The sequence below is a fragment of the Clytia hemisphaerica genome, unplaced genomic scaffold (genome assembly GCF_902728285.1).
Source record: "Clytia hemisphaerica strain Z4C2 unplaced genomic scaffold, Clytia hemisphaerica genome assembly, whole genome shotgun sequence".
NCBI classification, from domain to species: Eukaryota; Metazoa; Cnidaria; class Hydrozoa; order Leptothecata; family Clytiidae; genus Clytia; species Clytia hemisphaerica.
The window spans coordinates 361,398-386,612 of record NW_027104020.1 but is presented as its reverse complement, the minus strand read 5'-3'; the positions used below and the strand labels follow the sequence as shown (position 1 = coordinate 386,612).

The 25,215-nt window shown below is 34.2% G+C and overlaps 3 protein-coding genes across 6 annotated transcripts in view; 2 read left to right on the top strand and 1 right to left on the bottom strand.

Moving 5' to 3' along the window:
* Positions 1–25,215, top strand: part of LOC136811451 (intermembrane lipid transfer protein VPS13D-like) — a 130,073-nt gene that overhangs the window by 44,103 nt on the left and 60,755 nt on the right. The gene's annotated exons all lie outside the window — the stretch shown is intronic.
* Positions 1,348–6,096, top strand: LOC136811449 (tubulin-specific chaperone cofactor E-like protein). The gene is made up of 4 exons (XM_067068055.1): positions 1,348–1,545; positions 3,075–3,232; positions 3,626–3,816; positions 4,557–6,096. The coding sequence occupies exons 1-4, from the start codon at positions 1,443–1,445 to the stop codon at positions 5,401–5,403; spliced, it is 1,299 nt and encodes a 432-aa protein (XP_066924156.1). The 5' UTR covers positions 1,348–1,442; the 3' UTR covers positions 5,404–6,096.
* On the bottom strand, positions 11,526–19,899 carry LOC136811447 (serine/threonine-protein kinase SIK2-like). Of its 3 annotated transcripts, none has more exons than XM_067068052.1 (7): positions 19,713–19,899; positions 15,814–15,962; positions 15,503–15,619; positions 15,117–15,180; positions 14,450–14,860; positions 14,091–14,314; positions 11,526–13,945 (listed from the first exon to the last, which is right to left on the bottom strand). In XM_067068052.1, exons 1-7 carry the CDS (start codon positions 19,795–19,797, stop codon positions 12,704–12,706), a joined length of 2,292 nt encoding a protein of 763 aa, XP_066924153.1. In that variant the 5' UTR covers positions 19,798–19,899; the 3' UTR covers positions 11,526–12,703. The 3 variants fall into 3 exon arrangements, with proteins under 3 accessions (XP_066924153.1, XP_066924155.1, XP_066924154.1); XM_067068054.1 differs by lacking the exon at positions 19,713–19,899 and adding an exon at positions 18,324–18,376; XM_067068053.1 differs by lacking the exon at positions 19,713–19,899 and adding an exon at positions 17,451–17,585.

Below are 25,215 nucleotides of genomic sequence, written 5' to 3'. Positions count from 1 at the left end.
GGACCAAGTCTGTAAGTAAGTACACATTCTGATAAATAACGAGATTGCTCATGGGAATTTCTAGCCCGCGCGAGCAAACCCGCACCTGTCAATCATCTTTTAGACCTGTCAATCATTTTTATCTGCCTTTCTATTCACTTGTGGTTTCGAAAAAAGTGTTAGTGAGATAATAAAAAAAGACGAAAGTCGATTTTTATGCATTTTTTTAGTTCAATGTTTTGGAATACTGGATTTTCAAGAGAAGGGAAAGTCATGTAACTCTTGACTCTTGACTCTCCACCCGCTAACCAACCTGATCCATTTTGAAATACTGTACTTGAGTCAAACTGCACTGAGGTAACACAACTTATAAAATTTTTGTTTCTTAAAAATATAACGGGAATTTCCAAAAATATCAATAAGACCTCATAAAACCGGGTCAAGCTGGAGTTTTTACAAGGTTTTCGATGATTCGGTTGATGGTTGAATCTTGAGACAAAGAATTTTATTGCTTTTTCTAAAGAACGCGTCATCTCTATTATTTCAAATGACCAATTAGTGAAGTATCTTATAAAAACTCCAGCTCATCCCATAAAACCAGAAAAAGGTTGGTCAATGCTGACAAAATAACACAAACTTCAACGCACCGTATAGGATTCGAACTCTCAAAAATAACATTCCAACAACTAACAGCCCAACGCCTTAACCACTCGGCCACTTAAGATGATCTGTAATTAAACTTGAATTAAATATTATATATCTTTATTTGCCATAACCTGTATGATTTTATTTGCCCTGTCAAGGTATTAACTTCTTAAATAAATGATTTTAGATCATTTCCAACATACGGGAGCCGATCACTCATCGAGATTTTCAGGGGATTTTCAGGACTCTTTATAGTCTTTTTAGTGGGAGTGCAGCAAACGGGTTGTAAACCCTGCTAGTGCCTTTATTTAAAATTAGAATTTCCATCTGGGGGGTTAGGATACTTTCCAATCTCCTTAAATTCCAAAAGACTGAAGAGAGGAGCTTTTTCTTGTATACAGTACCTATATACAGCAGACAGGATTCACAGAGCGTACACGCGCGGGCGATTAAACACGATCGCGCGGAATGCGGGTCAAAAAATTCCCGTGAGCAATCTCGTTATTTATCAAAAAGTGTAAGTACACACAGTACATACATGGGGCACCGGCGAACAAGACCGTTATTCTCCTAACCCGTAATTTCCGGTACGACCGGAAGAATAAACACGAAACATTACGTAAGACTAATGCTTTTAAGCCAATGAAACGGATTAGATTTGATCACGTGGTTTTGTTTTCTTTTTTTTGCACTCGTAAGCCAAAATATCAAAACAAAGTTCTCAGCTGAGAAAAATTATTGAAGTAACAAGTTTGCAGTGTTTTGCTATAACTTACTTTAAAAGTTGATATCATTTCAGAGATATATGGAGACATTGAATGAATATGGAACAGTCTGATTTGAAAACTTTTTGCAATGCCCTCCATGAGAAATTCTCCTCTCAATATGACTTTGATAATTTGGATAACATAATTGTCAGATGTGAGTAGCTATACTTTATTTTATTCTTTTTCTTTTTATATTTGAAACATTTCTGAGTGAAATGTTAGAGTGCGATTGTCAATAGAATTTATCAAAGGTTGCTTTGTGTTTTTACTTTTCTTTGGGGTAAAAAATTCTTTCGGCCTGAACATTTGATCGTTGTGGTGATATTTTAAATTCATCTAAGTTCTGGGATAAATTTATTACACTTGTTCAACTTTTATTCAGTTAAACATATCTGCATAAAAAAGTCCATTCTCCAGCTTTGCTAAAACGTAGTCGTCTAAGAAAACAGCTATTTTTTTTTAGAATCTTCCTTACAATCTAGTTTTTCTATTTATAAAAAGTAGATTGCTGACGTGTGGAAAGGAATTTCAGCATGACTGATCCTTTTGTTACGATAATAACATCAAAGCGGGAATTAATTTTCTTCTCGATTCTTTCTTTCCTTTTCCTTTCTTATCGGTTCATGCTTTCTCTCACTACTTTCAAAGCGTGGTTAGCTCAAGCGGTTAGATTGTCTGTCTCATGTCATATGCATGGGGCTCCGATTTCGATTCCAATGGATGTCCAATTTTTTCAATATACTAAAAGATATTTGACTTGTATTACCGTCGACTGCTCCAACTTGGGACGATTGGTGGAAACATGGGACTGTTGCATATCTGATCTGTATTTTCACTCACTGTAAAATCGAAAGAGAAATTGTGTATTTTTAAACACGCCGTCCATTAACTCTTTTTAAGCTGCAATCCTTACACAATGGTCCCATTCCAGTGTCTTTTAATGACTTAACACCTAATTGGTTGGTCATTATCAAACAATGAAACGATAAAATTTTCCCAGAAGCCGTGAATTTGTAGATTTAAGGATGCTCTTCCCTTTGAAATAATAAACATTTGTTTAGGGACATTCTTCATTGTTGAGGGACCCCTATCTATCTATCTATATATTTAAGTAGTAACAAAACATATATGTTCGTTCTCCCTACATATAAAAACATTTAACAAAAAAAAAATATAAATGAAAATGAGTTAAAATAAAATGTTTGGTTCTTTATTCAAAAATAATTTATAATATAAAATTCCTAAAGAATAAGCTCATATCAAACCGAGGATAAGTAGTAAAGTTGAGAATTAAAGGCTGAGAATATTGACACAAAGCTTAACATAATGGCTTGGTGCTGAGAATACCAAAATATGAAGGCAGCCAGCGGTATTGAAAACTAGGAGTTGAAATTAAGTTGAATCCTCAAGCTGAAAATGTAAGTTGGCGGTGATGAGAAGTTCAAGTCAAAAAATAAATACTAAATGAGTTAAATGAATTAGATAAATAGCAAATATTATTATTCAATGTTTCCTTTTTCATTCCTTTTCTAAATATTATCTTTTTGACAGTAAAAAAAATTAATCATGGTTTTTGTAAGACCGATGATTGTTGAAAAGCTTTCTAATGAAAGAGGATACAATTTTTCGTTTTGTTGACTTCAAGGCTATTTCAAGGCTCTTATTGCTCTTATTATTTTATAGCGCTTAACTGTCCGCAACAATCTTTGGATAAGAGGAAAATCATAGGACTCGATCATTGCAGCATCAAAAATGCTGGAAATTATGATGACATCGCCAACTCGTGCCCCATGGTTCAAGAGTTAGATGTTTCCTCAAACTACTTCGAAGATTGGAGCGAAGTAGGTGTCCTTGGATCATTTTTTAAATGTATCATTTTGAAATTACAGCCCGTTTCTTTTTATGTAGAAGATTTGCATTATTAACAAATATCATGTCAATTCATTAAAATTAATTTATTTTCTCCTTCATCAATATATTTCATCAATTAAGTATTGATTAAACATGAATGTACAATCATCATTTCATAATTATAAATTCTTTATCATCGACTTCATTTTACAAAATTTAACCAACGGCATATATAAATCATGTTCACGACGACTTTTTTTACCATGCCATATTAAAACACCCTCAAGGGAATTAATCTAATGCCATTGGCATGGTTTCTACATGAATGAAAAAATCTTGAACAGACATTCCGCTAATCCCCTTTATTCGGATTTGATTTTCAGATAATTAACATCACAAAATGTTTGAGACATTTGACCTGTTTGAATGTTTCACACAACCCACTGGATAGGGATACTTTGCTTCAACATGACCACAACTTGTCAACACCTCAAAAGTCCATCCACAGTTTAGTCATCAATAACACTGGCATCGATTTCCAATCTCTTCTTAAACTACTTGATATCTACCCAAGGTAATATAATTTTCATGCTTGACAAATGATAAACACTTGGAGATTCTTCTCTGTACCAAATTTCTTGTACTGAATCTTTGAAATACAAGGGCATAGGATTTCTCTAAGATACTATGGCATTAGTTCGAGAAGAGTAGCGTCAATTGTCGAGCTTGTTCGAATTGAAAAATTAGTGCAGGTTTTAGGTCTTGGATAACTACAGCCCCTTCCCACTGAAAAAAATTGGCCAAATTATCGTCCCGGAATATTATCCTCCAATTTTTGTCGCAACTAAAAAATAATCAAATAAACCAGTCAATCCTCACTGCAAAAAAATTGTTATTTTTCCCATCCCCACTGGATTTTCTGACTTGAAAACAAAAGAACTTGAATAAAATATTTGGGAATATTGATCCCCATCGCGTTTCAGTCCGTTATTTTTATCTCCACTGGCTAAAAAAATCCTACCGGGTCTGTGAGAAGGGGGTGTATAACTTAAGGGTTTTTTGGTCCTTACTTTTTGTTTTGCAAGAGTGTGGTTCATTGGATTTTTGGTCGAAAGTTTTTGAATTCTTGGAAGAGATTATCTCCTTATTAACGTTTTCATCGTGCTAACCAAAATATCCTCGTCGCTCTGAAAATAATATTTGTAGTTTGATGATAGAATTTCAAACTTACGTAATGATAGACAACTTTGAGTTCAACTTTTAGCAACCAAGTTATAAACAATTTGAAAGTTTTTATATTATTTTATTCTTCAGTGTTGCCGTGCTTCACTTCTGCATCAATGATATTTCTTCCATCCCCGGAAACCTGAACAAACAGTATGAAAATGTTACCACTGTCTCTATGGCAAAAAATAACATCAAGACATGGGCTGATATCCGAAAAATTGGAAAACTTTTCCCGAATCTCGTTTCTTTGAATATTAGTGAAAATTTATTCAAAGAAATTGAATATGAAAAAAATAGCAATGACTTTTGTCATTTGAAAAACTTGAACATTATGGAGTGCCCCATCGATGATTGGGAATCTATTGAGAATCTCCAACATCTGCCACAGTTAAGAGAGTTACGAATTAAAGGCTGTCCAATTTACGCAAAGAAATCGTTGACCGAGAAACAACAACGTTGTTTGACGGTTGCTAGGTTACCGAATATTACCAAATTAAACGGGAGTAACGTAGAGGACGAAGAACGTGAGGACGCGGAGAGGCTGTTCATCAGGTTTCATATGAAAGGTGAAAACAAGCCCACTCGTTATCAAGATCTTATACAAACATACGGAAAGTTAGACGAATTGGCTGAAGTGAATTTCGATAGAAGTTTCATTGTCGATGTTCTGGTCAAAGGAGACGTAGAATCACCTTTCCTCTATTCTTTGGATTGCTCTCAAACTGTTCGCTCTTTGTATAAGGAACTTGGCACGCGATTGAAATTGAAGAAGAATAAGTTCAATTTGGTTCATTTTGAGCAGGAGGAAGAAGAAAACGATAGTACATATGTTGGCCGTAAGATGAAGAAATCAAATGTACAGCGCGTGACAAGTTATTATGTTCGTGAAGGAGATTCTGTGCAAGTCATTCGTCTCGATCTCGACATTGATTAACATGCGAACGAATGGAATACATTATAAATTATCCTTGCGTATCGAATTTTTTCAATATTTATCATATCTTGTATATATTCATTGTAGTGGTAGCATCGCTCTCAACCTTCCCAACCCTTATCACGTCCTTCACTATTGAATATTATTATATCCGATTGAAGTTCCAGTGAGGAAAAGGACAGTAAGAAACAACCTAAAATTAATTTTTCATTGTAAATATTGTGAGGGTAGAAAGTGAAGAGCTCAATGAGGCAGAGATGTATACCTGTTTGATCCAGTGAGAGAATATCATTTATTTGATCGCTTTGTTTTGGAAACAGACGACCTTTCTAAGTTTTTGTGTTTAGTTTGTTTTTATGATGATTTGTTCTAAATTGTTCCTTCCTATAATTTGACTCGAATCGAGTTAGTATTGTATTTTTGTGGACTAACCACTGTGAAACACTAAACGCCAAGACGTAAGGATCAGTTGTTCCTTCTGGTGCTTTCCATATTGGTGTTGATTATGATTATGAGATGTTTTCAGCTATCTTGTTGTTAACGATTGATTATCAGGTGCTTAATTTTTCGTATTTGTCTTGTAAATAACCGTAGTATTTTTGATGAACTTTATTTTATGTAAATATTTATTTCTAATGCGCAGTATTTTATACAATATCCTTTTTCAACAGGACACAAAAGATGCTTCGTTAATCTTGGTATTTTCAACTTACCCGAAGACCCGGTGGAACCAATACCCACTGGAAAATTTTATTTGAAAACTTCACTAAGCTCAAATCCCTACTGAGTATGATACTAAATATTTGAGTATGCACATTGCATTTTTAATATATAAACACTACGCAATTCCATAGCTTGTTAAAACCGATCAAGGTCATAGTATTTGAGAAAAAAAGGAAATTTTCCAACGAAATCTTATAGCCACAAACGATTTGGAAGTTCTCTAGCTTGATTGGAACGGTCTAGAGTTTTAACTCTGAGTTTTAATATTAGACTTATGACTTTGTAGAATCTGAGGATCCAAAAGTTTAAGTATGGTCAAGAAATAAGACTCTATAAGACCCTAAGTCTATAAATCCCTCCCAAAATGAAATATTCGATTGAATTAAACAAATAGCCCAAAAGCGACTTTCTCGCCCGAACTTCCAATCTAAAAATGAAAAAATTCTAAAAATATTTTGACGTTGATTGTAACCTAACTAATGTTTTCAAAAGTGAAAATTTTGAAAATTCGTCTTCTTTAGGTCTTCAAGAACATCAACATGTTAATGTGAGGACATAACAGCATATTTTATCTTTAAGGGGATAAAACTTTAAATTTTACAGTCGAGTATGTCTTCCTTTTCGTGCCAAGCTCTATAAACTATATTTGCCCTTCTTCCTTTTTCAAAAAAAAACATTCAAAAGAGTCTTTGCTTTGGACACTTTAGGATAAAATATTTAAAATCCATTGCAACTTGAATTGTAAAATCAGCGAGGTGTCTTAATGGCCCCCGTCACCGAGGGTCCAAGGGGGCGCCCCCTATATCGTATATGTCACCAATAATTTGCAAAGTGATCTAAATATACCATTAAAATACAAATATACCATTACAATACATTAAAGTACAACAAAAATGAAAAATCGAAAATATTCTTCCTCGCCCAACCAGGGGCGATATGACTTTTTGGCCTGGTACACACACCGGAGGCCGATAGTCTTATCCTAATAAAAAAATGAACTTTGACGTTTTTCGTGAAAAATGAGTTGCTGACAGAAACATTTTCTGATGTTTTTATGACGTTAGAAATAAACTCTTCTTAAAAGGTTGGTCATATTTCTATAAAGAGAAACACATGTGGCGTATTATTCATTTATGCTGATTCAAAGTAACAACAGTGAAAGAGGTATTTTTGTGTTGACTTGTATGGTGAGTTCAAAATTTCTCATTTGTTGTTTATAAGAATATGTTCAGGGACTTTTTAGAGGTGTTAGTGAGAACTGGTGTAAGGTGTCCTTCCAAGTTCCAGTGAGTCCTTAAAAGTTACATATCTCCTGTATTTATGACGTCATAGATGAGGAATCCAGGTTTTCCACTGACCACTGAGAGTATTTTGTACATTATTCCCTCAAATTATTAACGGTTGCAAATTCTAACCACCACTGTAGGTAGGTAAAAGTAAGCTTCACTAGTTCCAAACAAACTAGTTCCTTAGCCGCGAGCTATCGTCTGTGTACATTTAAATATTGCCGGTTTTTACCGGTGAAACGGCTAGTTCGAAACACGGGTCACGGGTCACGGGTCCGGGTCACGGGTCACGGGTTACGGGGCACGGGTCATGGGTCACGGGGTGACGGGGCAGCTCAGATCAAAGTAATTCAAACAGAAAATGTTTTAAAAACACTAAAAATTATCGAAAAAGTCAATTTTGAGGTATTTTATCCACGTATGACTATTTAAAACGCTAAAACCTAACCACGTGCTTTCCACGTGCTTTCGAAGTTTGCATCGTGTATAATGCAGACCAGAAAACACCGCAACATATTACATACATATAATAAGCTTATATTATCAATAATACACTTTTAGTGTTATATGCATGTTATATGTTATACGTAAGTAATATACATATTACAATTCCCATCGCCTGAAAAGCGAGCTTTCTCAAGAAAATGATAGTACGGCTATTGTTAAATCATATCTCATTATATCCCCTCCATCACCTTGAGTATGAATATAATTTTAATGGATAATAACGTAGAAATGATGGTATTTTATAAATGTGTCAATATTTTCCACTTATCATTATGAATTTTTAATAAAAATGACGTAATTATACTCATATCTCTAAAACCACTATCTTGCAGCATTTAATCGTTTTAAAACATGTCAATCTATATCCAGTCACATGATTAGCATCCTATTGAGTATGAAAAAACATTTTGCTGTAAATTGGTTCAGAGGCCTTATATTTCATGATTTTGACAATATTTTTGTCATTCAATATCATTTTGTCAAAATTTGTGGGTGACATATTATTTAAAAATTTTCATGATAATACTATTCGTATATAATTGTTTCAGACATACTATACTAGTAGTATTAGTACTATTATATGTGTTATGTAGTACACGTGTTATGAATTATACGTCATGATATCGTTATATTTTTTCCGGTCTGTAAATTGTATGCCCCGTGCCCCGTGACCCGTGACCCGTACCCCGTAACCCGTGACCCGTGACCCGTGTTTCGAACTAGCCGCCGGTGAAACGATCAAGAAAGTTTCGGAAATGAGAAACAAAAAACTCACTATAACCATGAAGGTAATAAAGATATAGATGGAGAGAAAACGTCTCGGTAATGATCTAAATGATCGTTGAAATCTTTTATAAATCTATTCAAAGCGGCTTTTCTTTGATGTACCATCATTGGAAGCAAAAAAATCCGAAATGTAAATTTATAAGAACAGAAGTGAGAATGTTATCCTGATTGAAATAAACTTATTGAGCAAAAAGTTCTTGTTCAAACGCGATACAAAAATAATTTTCTCAAAGTCAGGTTACAAAAGTTCTATGGTTTCATATCGATGTATTTTTGGGCGAACACGGTGCTAATTTTGAGAGTTTCAGCACATTTTCCTTGAAAATTTCTTCACTAGAAATCTTTACGTCTAAAAGGGAGGGGGCTCTCAAATTCTGATGGATGATTAATTAAAAGGTTACCTAATCGTAATATAGAATTCTTTTTGAAATTTATCGATGATTTTATGAGAGGGGACCCTTAGAAATATAGGATTTTGTGCTTGTTACGGTAACCTTTTTCTTATTTTGATCAACAAAGTTATTATCTCACAATAGAGTTGTTAAAAATCCAACATCTTTTTATTCAGTTTTTTATGAACTTGAATATTCCCACGAGTATACCCAAAATTAATCATCTTATTCCCAAAGCAACCAAACAGCTGTTTGCTTCCGATGATAAATCAGAATAGAACAAAAGGCATTGACTCTCCATCTATATTTTTATTACCTCCATGCTATAACCAAGTAATTTGCCGTAGAGATATTTAGTATTTAACGGGATAATTAATTCATTAGTATATGTTGCTGTGTAAGCAAAAGAAAAATAGTCGGTTTGCAAAACAAGGTATTCGCCGAACGGTCAAAGTTCATGAAATGATCATTTACCACGTAAAAGTACACAAAGGAAAGATACTTTGTGATGAAGTATACAATGTGCACACAAGAACAATTACGTAGGCATACAAAACTGTTGTTGTTAAGGAGACAAAAGGCAACTCATTTCCTTTACATTTAAAGTACCATTAAAAAACGGAACTTTCTGTTTGGGTTTGATTGTGATTGTGATGTTTCCTCTCAAACAGACCACAAGCTATTCAATTCTGCAACTAGATTTTTTAGACAGACAGATGTTATAATATTCCAAAAGACTTTGTCCAGATCGTTTGTCCGCAACCTCGAACCCAGTCTTTTTCTTTAGTTGGTTTTTTCTGATTCGGATAGCGCGCACGAAAGAAGAAGAGATTTGTATACTACCTGTAATTATAGATTCATTTTGATTTATACTACACTAGTAATAACGACATTCAATACGATTCCGAGTGGAGTTGTCTACCTACTAAGTCAGAACAGAAATGGAAGAGTTCTCCGGTTAAAATTCCCTACATATCCCGTTCAGTTGAAACCTTGAATGAGTGTGCCCTTTATGAAAATGTTTTATCAAAGTTTCTTGTGCTGTACCATCACAAATACACCTTTTCGACCGCAGTCGCGCAGTCAGGCGAGTGCCACTTTATTATCATCCCAAACTCGATTCAATCTTTTTTCAAACTTTTTTCTATTAGGTGCGAAAAAACACTGGGACGGTTTTAGGGTGGTAAAACGGACAAAAAATGCCCGCGCGGCAATTAGCACCTACGGTCAAAAAAGTGTACTAAATCTCAGACGATCACTTTCTATGTATCGATAGCGAAAATAATACAATGGAACTACGCTGAAAGAGAACGGACGGTTCCAGAGGCCATGCCAGTTTCTTGAAGTTTTGCAATTAATTTTTTCAAATGATTGCGGTCTCTTAAATAGGTCTTTAATGACTTTTACGCCATCAATTTGCAATCATAAAGAGAAACAAGTCGTCAGTAAATAATGATGATGATGGATGAAAACATTTTTCTCCATAACGAAATCTGGTTGATAGAAACATATTTTAATGCGCAAAAAATGAAATCTAGATTCATTACAAATCAAAGGAGATTTAGAAACCATTTTTACATGCTTTACATAACTTTAGAATCCATTCAGACGGAGGAAAAATCGTCTGAAAACAAAATTAACAATTTTGAATGTCAGTAGACCCGCTGATATTTTCTTTTCTATTATACAGAGGGGTTTCTTTTCATGAACTTTACTTTCATGGAATGACGCTCTTCCAATTTGAACTAATAGCAAAGTGACGTCATTAAGTTCAATTCTTAACCTTACTCCAAACGCAAGAGGGAATTCACGTCGAGATTATTTACGTCAACTGGGAGAAAATATTGGCTTCCTGTCTTCCTAGATTCAGCCTGCTTTTTTCTTCAGGAAAGTATCAGAAAAACAGAAAATTTGAAATTGCCTACTGTATATTGTGTGTGCGCAAAAAAGAGCACGTTGAAAAAGCTGTTGTCCCACTTTAGTGGAACGAAAGGATGCTAAATACCAATTAAGAATTTTAATAACAAAAGATAAACATAGAAAGGCATCGGATGTTCAAACATTTTTATGATTTGTGTTAGTGTTCCTTTTCATTAATATTTTTGGCATCATTAATAGACAAAGTTCAACTTTGATTAGGTTGGCGTTGATTCCAAAAGAAAGGAGACAGAACGACTTTTGAGTTCCGCTTGCCAAAATAACACTAGAGCAGGAATCCTCGTCCAAAAAAGAAATCCCGATAAATTTCATTCACCCAAAAACCCAATTCTTAATGGAATCTGGGCACTTTTTACGAAGACAAAGATCCTTTTTAGTGGTCTACAAACGATAAAAATAGCTGATGAAGACTAGCGCCATAAAAGTTGGCTAGGGAGTTACACTGGTCAACTTTAACCGATGTAATTCAATACAGCAAAAAGACAAAAAATAACAACAAATATTTTCTTTTTTGATTTTTGACATATTTTGTGTTTTTCATTGGCTCTGCCACGGGTCAACATAAAAAATAATTTACAAATTTTAGAAATTCCCTCTAAGTATTTTTCACTCTCAACGCTCAATTCAAATCTCACTAAAATCAAAAAAAAAAAGTTAAAATAACCAACAACTTCTATCTCACAATATAGTAATGACAATTTTGTACAAAAAATAGTTTACGAGCTACCTTTATTTTCGAAAAATCAATAAGACGTAGAGTTCCGCCGATACTTAACCCTAATTAAGGTTATGTATATCAAAAAAGACAAAAAAGAAGGAAGCTTGTAAAATATTTAACTTTGAAAAGCCCTTGGTAGGTATTATCTGCAACTCGTTTGAGTTGACGTGGTATATGAAGTAAAACTAAAAAATAATTTCTTTTGAAAAATAAAATAATTTAAAAATGTTATTGTTATAAAATCAAAGGTAGTGACTGTGTGTAAATTTATTATAAGAAAAGGGGGCAAGATATTTCAAAGCGTCAATTTTGGCATCTATCCAAGTATATGGTTACTTGAGATAGCACCGAGTGTTTTGATTGAAGTCAAGTTGTCTTTTTTATATAAACAGACATAAAATACGTCTGTATGTAATTTCTTTTACGTCATTTTACCTTTTTGAGAACACATGACATGCACAGCTCACAGCAAGCATGTTGACAAAGGTAAAAGAATTAAGAGATCCACTTTCTTATATCGCACACGAAATGAAAAATCCAAAACAATATACACAATTTTTAACTCATAGGTTCATAGAGGGTGTGAAAAAGTTTTGAAAGTAAAAATTAATTTGACAGCCACGGTATAATTATCGAAAATATTGCAAATAAATCAATTGAGGCCCAAAATTGAATATCTTTGTATCAAAATACTCTTATTAACTTTGAGAAATAGCGAATTTTAAACCTTTTAAAACATTTAAAAATACTTGTATGTACAATTTTACAGAAAGATTGAAAATAGGATTAAATTGGTGTAATAACTTAAAACTAGAAATAAAACATGGTAAATTCAAAACAAATTGTTATTATCAACAAAATATTTCTTAAAAAAGGTGGAAAATAAAAACAATTTTAAATTTACGAGCGAGAACTATTCATTAAAAAAGAACCGAACAGGATCAACAAAATCAATCATCCATTCCACTATCAAAACTAGAGAAGGGACTTTCCCCAAGGACAGGAGTTCTCCTTTTGCGAATGTGAGCAGGCAAAGGTGAATATCCCCCTGACATCTTTCGGTAAGGTGCCTGTCTTCTACAAGGTCCAAGTCCATTATTCCAACTTTCCTGTTCATTTTGACCTTCTTTGTCTTGATTAACTAAATGCATACTTTGCAGAGTCATCATAAGTTCGTTTTGGCTAGACAAAGGACTTGATTTCCAGTCTGGTGTTTGACCATTCTGGGTAGCACACCCACCAGATTCAATGAATTGATTATGGTTAAATTGTTGTTCGCCTATTTCATTTGGAGTCAGACTACGTTGAAGAAGCTTCTGTAACTCCTGATATTCTTTTAGATATTGGTTTTCGGCCTTGTGTAACAAATGTCTGAATGGAGCATTCACACCATCTGAAGCACGTCTTCCTTCTTTGAAACCAATATCTTTGTGCGCAAGTGGAGATATAGGAACAATTTTTGGTTGGGCATTAGGTTGCAAAGTCATTGACATTGACGTTTGCTCGGTAACAGGTACAGTGGGTTCAATAATTTGAATCTTGACTCTATTTGCAAATTCATTTCCAGACTCAGGGGGTTTTTCAGAATTTTCTTGTCTCAATAAAGGATGGTTTGCAGGAACATATAATGTATCTGGATTTGGAGGACCTTGCACAGTATGCCTCCTGCTATTGTTCATGTGTACCATGGCATCTACGGCTGACCGACGACCTCTCCTCTTATTAGTTGGAGGTGGGTTTGATACTGGTTGTTCACCAACACAGCCTTCTTCTGTAACAGTCTCAATATTTGATTGTGCCGATGAAACATGTGTTGTGACATGGGAAAGTCTAGAAGTGTATGATGCTTGAGTTGTAATAGGGGGAATAAATTCTGTAACACAACCAGGAACATTACTACTACATATTTCTGGAGGAATCTTAACATCCCCAAGATGAAGTTCATTCAAAGCATACTGTAATTGTGCATGTGGATTTCTACTTTGTGAAGAAGGAAGTCTATATTGTTGGTGATTAACGAGGGCTTGAACCCTATTGTTTCTAACAATAGCTTGATCAGCCATACAACTAGCACGCCTAATCCTGGTTCCGACATTGCTTTTTTCTGGATATGACGTGCGATGTTGCTTTAGCCTTTCACTGAGGAGATGGTAAATGGCACTGTGGTGATCATATGCATTCTGCTCAACAGACTGAAATGAAGAAAATACGAGGAATTAAACATTTCTAGCTTGGATTGCATTATGTTGGAATACTGTACATGAAAGGCCCTTATTATCGAGGAAATAAAGTAATTATTTAAAAAAAAAAACAGAAAAAGAGACAAAAATTACTTACTTTTTTTGTTTTAGTGATGTCAATATTCAAAGTTTGCATGAGTTGTAACACTTGGGAATTTAATTCTCCATTGAAGCCATTGCATTCTAAATTCTGGATGTTGGGGTTGAAACTTCGTTTTTCTAATGGTGCTTTTAGCATCCATGGATGTCCTTTAATTTGATTTAATGTGTATCTTTGAGATGGATTCTTTACCAGGATCTTTTTGATCAAATCTTCCAATTCTGTTAAAACAAAAGCTAAAGTTAGTGAGATTGTTTCGATATACGACTTTTTTCAAAAAAGTTGAAAATTTAGCAAGAAAAAAGCTATAATAATTGAAGGTAAAACTTTGAAAAAACGATGAGAGTAATTTTTACCTGATGACATGAAATATGGAACACGAAATCTTCCTTCAAGTACACGGTCTCTAACTTCATGGACACTTTCACCATCAAATGGAAGGGCAGCACAAACAAGAACATACAAAACAACACCCAAACTCCAAATATCAATTGCAGGTCCGTCATATTCTTTTCCTTCAAAAATTTCTGGAGCAGCATAAGGTGGGCTACCGCACCATGTTGATAATAGTTCATTTTCTGATGTATAATTACTGAATCCAAAATCTGCTATTTTAACATTTAGATTTTCATCCAATAATAAGTTTTCAGTTTTAAGGTCCCTGTGAACAACTTTTCGGTTGTGACAATATTCAACTGCTGATATTATTTGCCAAAAGAAGTTTCTTGCTTCATCTTCGGATAGTTGACCATATTTGTCAATGTGTGCTAAAAATCAAAAGCAAAATATAAGTAATACAATGCTGTTTTGACTTAAAACAGGCACTTTCAAGTAGACCTCATCTTCAAGAGATACAATATTTAAGTCAATAATTATGCTAATAATCTGGCTAAATACATTTTTGGACTTACGACCTACTGTTTACACGCATACTTTCTAGCAAAGATCTATTGAATAAATAATTACTACGGCATAAATTACTAACTTAAAGCAGTAATAATATGTAAATAATGTAATTCTTACCAAACATTTCTCCTTTAGTAGCATATTCCATCACTATATACAGCATGTTCTTTGTCTCCATCACCTACAGAAAAGAACCAGTTTGATAATTATATTGAAAGCATTTTTATCAACACTGATTTAATTGCCTTATTCACTAAGTTTACGGGAAGGCACGTTAAACTAGATCTGAATTGAAGTGACGGTCAGAATCAATATAACCAAATGAGATTTCTAGATTATCAGCAGACACAATCAAGTCTCAATCAAAAGGGAATTTCGCAGTCACTTCAATATCATTGCCTCTTGGTATGATGTTAAGTTTAACACACAAGACCCATTTCTGAAGTTGCATGGGCATACAATATTGATAAGATAGACACATTAAATATTATAATTCAATATACCTGGTAAAGTTTTAGAACATTAGGGTGACGTAGCAGTTTCATAATCTGAACTTCACGATAAATTTTCTTTAAATTTGCTTCATCAAGTCTGCTTTTGTCAATGATTTTTATAGCAACCTGATAAATAGATGGTAAAGACAGGTCAGACAGGTTATTTGAACACAAGAACTGGGTCGATCTCCCTTGAGCATTCTGATGTCTGGTTTTTATATATACAAATTGTTTTTAGTTTAACCCATTAATTTAAGTGTAGCAGTAGCTGAATGAACAACAACAAGTACAGAATTAGATAATATTAATTGTGTTCTTACCCTTGATTTTGTTATCTTGTGTCTGGCAAGCTTAACCACAGCAAAGTTCCCCTTGCCTATGGTTTCTTCCATATCATAAAATCCAACACGAACAGGTTGGGTTTTAAAATCTTCGTTCGTACGATCCATTTTACCGTAAACATTGACGGCTAAATAAAAAAAATATAAAAATACTTAGCAAGCTTTATGGTATAAAGTCAAGTTTTTAGAAGTCTATTTCTTAATTTAGTGACAAAACTAAACCATGTTCTCCTTCTGTTCTGTGCAATCAGTCGACGCGGGCAAGAGAACCGAGGAGAGTAAAGGAAATGGCAGCGCGACGGTGATTGGTTGATTTCTATCGATGACGTTAAATCTACGCTTTTGATTGGTCGAGCTGAACGAGACATTTTATTGTGAAGAAGGCTTGAAATCTTTGGCATGGATTGACGTCATACTTTTTATTCGAGAAAAATATGCTTTTGTGAAACAACAATAATTCGAAGATACTATCAACACAAGGTTATAATTAATTGATCATCTATGAGGTTTTGACGTCATCGTATTTAAAAAGTTGAATATCTCTTTTATTCAACATGACAACAAGCTTGGACCGAAAAAGAGGAGATTACTTCAAGGCGACTTATTTGATCACTGGGTGCTTTTTCGGCGACGTAGTTTTCGACCATTTCACGACAATGACCTGAGTCCAGACTGTGTAATAGGTAGGAAGAATTCTAAGAATACAATGAAGATATAAACCATTTATAAACCCCAGAGTTTTTCATGCGGTTCATGTTTGGTTACGTAATCCCCGCCATTATGGAAGCAAACGTTCGAACGTAGATTTTACGCAAATCGAACGTGTGCTTTTATAACGAGGGCAGAGTTAACTTATGTAAATTAATCTACATTCCGTACACGTTGACACTGATTTATTTGTGTGGTGGTGTTATGATGATAGGTACAACAACGCAAAAAATATCCAAGTTATGAGACGTTGAGGGATTAGTAATTGGAGGAGCGATGATGAGTAAATGACAATTGAGGGATGTATAGTTACGAAATGTCATGCATTTTGTGTAAACATTTTCGTACATCAGTTTAAAAAGAGGGGAGAAAATTAATCACAACCCACGTATTATCATGATGCCATAACGTAAAAAATATAAAGGACAAAAGTTTTGTCATGCCCGCATGTTCAAATTTAATGTCTGTATTAATTCTATTACTAGGTAAAAAATTGTTTTCGTCAACCGTCCGTAGCGAAAACCCCCCACATGTTAGTCTAGCAAGCTATTCACATGCCCGATGTTTGATCAGCTTAGCTAAACATTTATTTAATAGATTTTTCGTTGGGAAAGATCAATTCTTCAAGATTTTCTTACACATATATAGCTGATGACGATTTTTATCAAAAATGTCAAGAAAGAATTTGTTAAACTTAAAGGTGACCTTTAGAGCCTTTAGACGAAAAATTTCGAAATTGAAAGGAATTTTCTCACACCAAGCTATATATCAAGTACCTATCAATCATTTGGTCATGCAAACTATTTGTACTTAATATGGTATTTATGAAGTTTTACGTAAAAACTTCATCTCCTTTAAAGTTTTATAGCTATAAATAGAATTCCAGACATTGACATCGAAGCCCGTACCAATATGGCGGATGGACAGTGATGGAGTACTGTGACTTCAATCGCTTTTGCAACTGGAATAAAGTTAAAACAAACATGTTCACTATTTGCATCATTTGTAAGTTTTGAAACTCTTTTACGTCTAAAAAGTGTCTTGAATAATTGTCAATTATCAAACTTCGTCATAGCCTGGATATCCAGGCTGTAAATTATTTCACAGTCTAGTTTAGATATTTTATGTTCTGATTTACAGCCTGGTCTCCCTAGAGCGATTTGCATTCTCTTAAGAGAATGCAGTCCGCTTGCTTGCGCTCACTTCGCTAAAGCCGTAAGGGCCAATCTACACAGCGCGGAGCAATTCTAAAGCAAAAATAGGATAGTCCTCCAGTTGCTAGTGAAGATAGGGCTTTCTGTTACATGAAAACATGAAAAAGAAGAAAACAGAGGCAAGTTCATTTTCCAAGAAAACATGGTTGGTCAGGATGATGCATCCAAGCTTTTTTATGAACTTTGGTGTAATCTTTGGATGTTTTAAATAGTTTTAGATCTTGTAAGACTGCTTTTTATTAATTTCTGTTTTGCTGCCTTGGGTTGACTAGGAAACATGGGTTTGCACTTTCATTCTCTAGGGAGACCAAGCTCTATAATTTAAGAACTTTGTATGTTGAGGTAAATTTTGTTTTTTCTTAAATTTTGAGCTTGGATATCCAGGCTAACTTCGTCATCAATGACATAATTAAATGATTGATAAATGATATAAAGTTTGATGGAAAAAATAAACAAGTAAGGAACTGTTCGAACTGTAAATCATAAAGAAAATACTATCCACAGAATTTTAGAAGCGTTAATAAAGAAATGTGTGTTTTTAGAGAGAAATGAAAAGGAAATGACCACCTTCAATAGTTTGTTTATGTTTTGGGTGAGTTTTGGCGGTTTGTACCCTTTTCTTTCAGTTATTAAAGTCTCAGTTGTGGATGTTTAATGACGTGGATTCACCAAAACAAAACATTGTGGATGATGGGGGTGCACGAGATAACAAAATATGTTGATTTTATTATGAAACAACACCTCTGCTAGATGACATCATCAGTCTTCACACTCTCTGACAAACACCCAGAGTTATTTCAGTGACCAAACAATCAAAATATTAAACGCAACCAAAACGCAATAAGAACTCTTGCCACATCTCTCTTTAGAAGCTCGTCCGTTACATCCCAGTTGCAGCAATTGTAAGCCTCGATAAACATTGCGAGATTGAAGCCTCCTTCCCACTGGGAAATCACAATGATATGGAATTGAATTCTGCGCTTTAAACGATATTTTAGTTGTTTGAAACTTTTGTCTTTTGACTTATAAGGCATTTAACATGCTAAAAAGTGAACATATTTCCTATTCTGTCAAGAATTTTACGCGAGTATAAACTTTCGCGAATCACGTCATGAATAGAGTTTTCAAAAACATTGACTTTCACGAGAAATACTAAAGACTAAAAGTCGTGAAAACCGCCAAGTCCAGAGTTTCTTCTTGCGAAAGAACTCACCGACCAAATTTGATTAGCTTTTCGATGGATTATCTCACATTTACTGATTAATAATGAACAGATACCTTGTAAACTACATCTCTAATACTTTGATACCATCGTTCAACTAAACACTAAGCTTGTTTACTTTGTGCATTTCAGAGAGGATTATCTCCTAAGAACCAAACTTCCAAGTATGGAATAAATAAATACTCAGTAAAAAAGTCTTTACATTCTGGTATCATACAGACAGTTAGGTTGCCAGATTTTCGTCATTCTTGTCTATGCAAGAATACTCTAAGGTCCAAAAGATAAATACAAAGAGGGAAATTTAAAAGCTGTCAAAGCTACCTACGAGGTACAATATACAACTAAATGCAGGAAACATGCAATGGCCGTGCCTTCAGACATACAAAGGATATTAGAGCATCTGGTCACATGCAGATAAACACGTCAATTCGATTGGTTGAATGACGTCACCATAGAAATCAACTGTCAGCATAAGAAATTAATATGACGAGTGAAGTTTCCTCTTTTATGAAATCGATTTTCAATCAACTGTTCTCCGATGAGATATTGTCTGCAAAAATGATTTTGATATTAAAATTATCTTAACTTGCAGGGAATATCCCCTGTATATACTTACCCTGTCAGCGATTTACCCGATTTTTCTGCCAGGTGCCTTGCCCTGTGTACGAGTGTATCAATAAATTTCGAAATTGATAAAGAGATACTGTGAGTCAATTATGGAGAGGAATGTTTACCTTTATTTTCAAGAACTGGCTGCAATAGTTGGTCCATCTTCAGATCTCGCAAAGGAGAATAATTGCGCCCCATCGGTATCAACATTTCCCACAATAAAATTCCACTAAAAATATCATCAATTACATTTGATACTCAACAAAATACCACTACTATTCATACATCTAACTCTCTACATATCCTCTTGCATCTGCTCTTTCTCGATGAGTAGTGTGCAGATAATATATAACTCTTAACCGTGAAAATTCACAAATTCTTTTACGTTGGTTATGGTTGTTGAATCTTTTCTCGCGTATATAAAAGAAGCTTCGCTGATCTCAATCCCAAAACAACTATTTTGTTTTTTGTCTATTTAAAAACATAATCACTAGAAAAATAGGATTTGCTTTCAAACAGTAAAACATGACGTCACAGTGCTATTTAATTGACGTCTGTATAGTGAAACAGACTGTTCTTTCTGTTCTAATTCGTCTCTTTTCCTCGCGACATCTAAAAGTGAAAAAAACTTTAATATTTACAATATCATATTTTAATATTTAAGAGAGAAAAATATATTAGTCTTTTATAACACGAAGCAAAGAGGGTAAAAATCTTCAAATAGTTTGGAACAGTTAAAAACCTTGGGAGGAGCTTAAAGAAAGATTTCAAAGCCAAATGAAATTTACTTACTACTCTCTATCAAATACCATGTTAAAGATTTTGCAATTTCACCTCTTTGGTTTGAAGTATTTCCAATATCTGATAACTTCCTACCCAATCGGGGAAACCTTCGTCGGGGAAAAGTATATTAAGGGCTCTGACCATAGTGAATTTTTCATAATTGCCGTGTTTAAAATGTGTTTTCTGACTGATGTAACCAACAAAACTATGGCATGTTATACATTTTTCTGTTAGACAAACTATTCCTGAATCTGAAAATTCAAAAATTGCATTGAAAAAAATTGATGAAGAAGAAAATGAAGACTTTTGCGAGGAAGAGTATTTCAACTTTGAAGAGCTTAGTTTCGGCGAAGAAAAAACATTTTGAAAATTTTTCGCAGTAGATGGTGTATCTTTTACCGAACACTAAAAATTTAATTTTTGCGGAAAATTTTTGTAAATGCAACTTTGTCTCGAAATCTTCAAAATAGTGGTTTTTCATCAATTTTTCATCTGGATTTTGCTTAAAAAAACAGTCATAACTTTTGACATATCTTTTTAGAAAAATTTTCTGCAAAATTTAATTTCAACCGTTGCACGTCAGATCGCGCCAATAGAATTGCTTCATTTTCTTTTGACCATTAGCGTGGAAGCTTTGCTTAAAAAAGTGCGATCGCAGCGCGAACAAGTGGAGATCGGCCTTTTAAGATTACTAGATTTTGCAAGACCCCCCTCCCACGTTCTAGCAACGGGAGAACTCTCGCCCGCAGATGATTATGACTATGAGGGGGGATTTGGCTCATAATGCCGGTCCGGACTAGTAGTCGTGGGTTGGGTCGCCGCCTTTCGAAGGTTGTCGTGGGTCGGGTCGCCGACTTTCAAAGGTTGTCGTGGGTCGGGTCGCCGCCTTTTGAAGGGTGTCGTGTCACGACTGTGATGCGGTACATCAAACGATGACTACTATATGTCTCCGATGGGTACAGTATATTGGCCCGCTCCTTTAGAGCTTTAGCGTGGGCGGCCGCCAATACGCCATCGGAATATCAGATAACAATAGTGAGGTTAAGTAAATCGGTAAAATCACGACGACGAACGAAAAATTTAACAGGCTAGTGAGTTTCAACCAATCAAATTTCGTGTTTCCACTAGCCTATTACATTTTTCGTCCGTCGTCGTGATTATCCCGGTATACTTAACCTCACTAATATTTCTTGCCTGATCGATGTTTTATAAGAAACACTTCTTATAAATGTCGATGTTTTATAAGAAACACTTTTTATAAGAATATCGATCTTTCCAGTTAGGGTTAGGGTTGGAGACCCAAACAATAGCATAATTATACTAATTATGCTACTAGTACATAGCTTACACTAACATGCCACCGCAGCAATATAATATTTAAAGAATTCTATAATAAATTGTATAATCATAACAATGTCAATTGCAAGATTATAAGAAATGCATGGGGACAAAAAAATAGTAAGTAACTACACGTTTGGTTAAACGAAGAAATAAAAGATTTTCTTTTTTCCTGAAAATAATAACAATAACACTCCATCTAAATAAATAAAAACGATGGCCTAGTTATAATTAAGGTTTCGACGAAGACATGAAAAAATCTAATTAAAAAGAAATGACTCTTATGTTTTGCAAGCTAAAGTTTATTACACTTAACCCTATTTTTATCAGGGGGGGGGGTGTTTTCCACCAGGCTGGCACTCTTTTGTTAATAGCTCACTGAAAAATTTTTTTAACACCCTGAAAGTTCTTGACTTTTAATATAATCCTATTAGCAGCATGTATACCAAATTTTACAATTATACACCGACCAGATCAGGTTTTATGACTTTTTTGTGCAGGCATATCATAAAATCCAGCTAAAACCCTGTAAAATCCAAAAATCTTAAATTTAGCATAACTTTTGACCTAGTCATCCAACTGACTTCAAATTTTGACAGGTTTTAGGTATCAATAATAAATTCTAAAAAATATTTAAAAAATTTTCAAAAACTGCTGACGTCATCAAAAATGACGTCATTGTTTTTTGAAAAAATTTACTCAATTTCTGCATGGATTTTAAAGGTCAATTTTATTAGTTTAAAACCGGCAAATATGTTAAAGATATTTATTTTGGCTTTTAGAAATTCAAAACAGAATTGAAAAATCTCCATTCGTTCAACTTTAATTGCTATTTTAATGAATAGTACTTTTTCATTAGTAAGCGATAAATGTGAAAGTTTGTGATGACGTCAACACCTTTATGATGACGTCATCAACCCAAATTTTTTTCTATGAACTCCTTTTATGGTAGAGAACATTTATGCCAAATTTCAAGTCCATATCTTGCATAGATCAAAAGTTATGCAAGGCTGGTGGAAAACACCCCCCCTTGAGAATACAAAATCCGAAAAAGCCTGATAATAATAGGGTTAAATTGGCATTCATTTTTGCTATCATGTGGAAACCATATCAGAGTAATTAGACTACTCGAGTACCTAATAAACGTACAGTAGCGAATAAACGTACAGGGTCGAAAATGGAGGCATGCAAACCTAATTGAAGGATCTTTTTAATGAGGTTTGGGGGTAAATATTGGGTAATTTGAAAAGTCAAAGATGGATATTTATCATTAGAAACAAAAGTAGGCACTTGAAATTGACGAAAATTTTTGTTAAAATTAATAAACGTACATGTACGTTTATTAGATACCCGAGAGTATCTTCCTTGAGAGTGGTTTGTACATGGTAGCAAAACAAACTTCCAATTTACATGGAATAGATTTTAAATGTAAGACGGGTTCAAGAAACGAGCTTGTCGGAACAGGTTGACGAGATAAAGGTTTTAATGCCTTAAAGATTGAAACATAAAAAATAATCAGGAATAATTAATTGATTTGATTATTGATTGATTTAATTACTGATTGATTGATTGATTCTCTATTGCTACTTTGCTTAATAAACAATAGTCAAGAGGATACTGCGGATAAAATTTATCAAAAAGTTCTGCGCCATCTTAAATAGGGCGAAATAGAAACCAATCCTAGCTAAGGCCCGGACTCCACTCGCCTACGCTTTGATTGTACTTCTCAAGCAAAATCTTTTATGTTGTTGGTCAAAAGAAAAATAAAGATATGCCATTGTGGTCCATTCAGACGCATTGAGTTTCAAGCCCGAAGGGCTAGAGGTCAATCTCCTTGGTAGGATTTGAAGCCAACAAATCCTACCAAAGTTGTACGGCCTTGAGCGACCCGCCTGGTTTTTACACAAATGACAGATTGAAACTAAAATTTACCGCTTCATTTTGAAAAATATATCACTCGAAAACAAAGGAATTGCTAGATTCAATCCGTCATCAAAAATACGGCGCATATTTTAAGGCTTCAATTTTTCTTGCCTGAGAAAGGTTAGAGATTGACCTCTAGCCCTTCGGGCTTGAAACTCAATGTTCAGACGTACAGTCGAGAAAAGTTGAAATGCGCCTAATTTTTTTTAAAGTGCATAGTACTTTTTCATGATGCAATCTTTTCTCCAAACTAAAAGCTGATTGAATCCATTAAGATGATCGCAGCGCAGACAATGAAGAGATGTGCCTTCAGGAAGCTAGACTTTTTGAGTTTATAGCTATATACTTTCACTTTATGGTGTTTCTGTATGACTGTCTGTGTGCCTAGTCTAACCACCGTTAAATGCCTTCGGGAAGGTCCCTCCTAACTTGGAAAGCCAGAATTGGAGCTATTTCACCAAACTACTGGAGCGCAAGTTATTACGTAGGCTATCACAACTGAAAAAGTTGAATGTATGCGCCTATACAAACTTTTTTCAGGTTTTCCAAATAGATTTACCACACTGAACAAACAGTGAAAACACTCTAAGTGAGGTAAATCTATTTTGAAGACCAAAAAAAAAGTTTGTTTACATCGATTCACATTCAATTTTGGATTCATATGCTACATTCTACTTTTTTGTACTTTGCCGGTATCTTGTTTTACCGTTTCTGTATGACTGTCTGTGTGCCTAGTCTAACCACCGTTAAATGCCTTCGGGAAGGTCCCTCCTAACTTGGAAAGCCAGAATTGGAGCTATTTCACCAAACTACTGGAGCGCAAGTTATTACGTAGGCTATCACAACTGAAAAAGTTGAATGTATGCACCTATACAAACTTTTTTCAGGTTTTCCAAATAGATTTACCACACTGAACAAACAGTGAAAACACTCTAAGTGAGGTAAATCTATTTTGAAGACCAAAAAAAAGTTTGTTTACATCGATTCACATTCAATTTTGGATTCATATGCTACATTCTACTTTTTTGTACTTTGCCGGTATCTTGTTTTACCGAGTTAAGAAAGATATTCCCGAGTTACGACCATATAATGGTCTTTAAAGCTTAAGAAGCTCTATAAACAATAAAGGTAGTTATTAATAAAATAACATACAATATAAATTACAGTTTGATAAGTTTGAACAAAAATATCAACAAAATGTACATTTGAAAACTTGAGCAAATTTCTTTAAAGATTCCCGAAAAAGAATTGAAATCATTGCTGAAATGAACTTCTGACTAAATTACAGTATTTATTCAGTTTTAAAGACAAGAAACAAAATTAGACATACAAAACACTTTTTCCATTCAATGAATCGAATCAGCTCATCATCATAACCAGTCTGCCATTTTGTTTGTTTTGATTTGCAAAAGTAATATTGTAATCCTTGTTATGGTGTAATTATATACGTTTTCTATAATTTGCATTTATAACACTCGCTTCAGCTTTTCAATCCTAAATCAAAACTAATGAAATGCAATATATAATAATGGTAATAGCATATAACGTAATATGAAAATGTGTATAACATTTACCGCTGTATAA

Excerpts from the sequence above, each read along its gene's own strand:
- LOC136811449 (XM_067068055.1), top strand. The coding sequence starts at position 1,443 with ATGAATATGGAACAGTCTGATTTGAAAACTTTTTGCAATGCCCTCCAT. Across the intron at positions 1,546-3,074 it reads GGATAACATAATTGTCAGAT|CGCTTAACTGTCCGCAACAA; the intron begins GTGAGTAGCTAT and ends ATTATTTTATAG. Across the intron at positions 3,233-3,625 it reads ACTTCGAAGATTGGAGCGAA|ATAATTAACATCACAAAATG; the intron begins GTAGGTGTCCTT and ends TTTGATTTTCAG.
- LOC136811447 (XM_067068052.1), bottom strand. The coding sequence starts at position 19,797 with ATGTTGATACCGATGGGGCGCAATTATTCTCCTTTGCGAGATCTGAAG. Across the intron at positions 15,963-19,712 it reads GCCAGTTCTTGAAAATAAAG|CCGTCAATGTTTACGGTAAA; the intron begins GTAAACATTCCT and ends TTTTTTATTTAG. Across the intron at positions 15,181-15,502 it reads ATGTTCTAAAACTTTACCAG|GTGATGGAGACAAAGAACAT; the intron begins GTATATTGAATT and ends TCTTTTCTGTAG.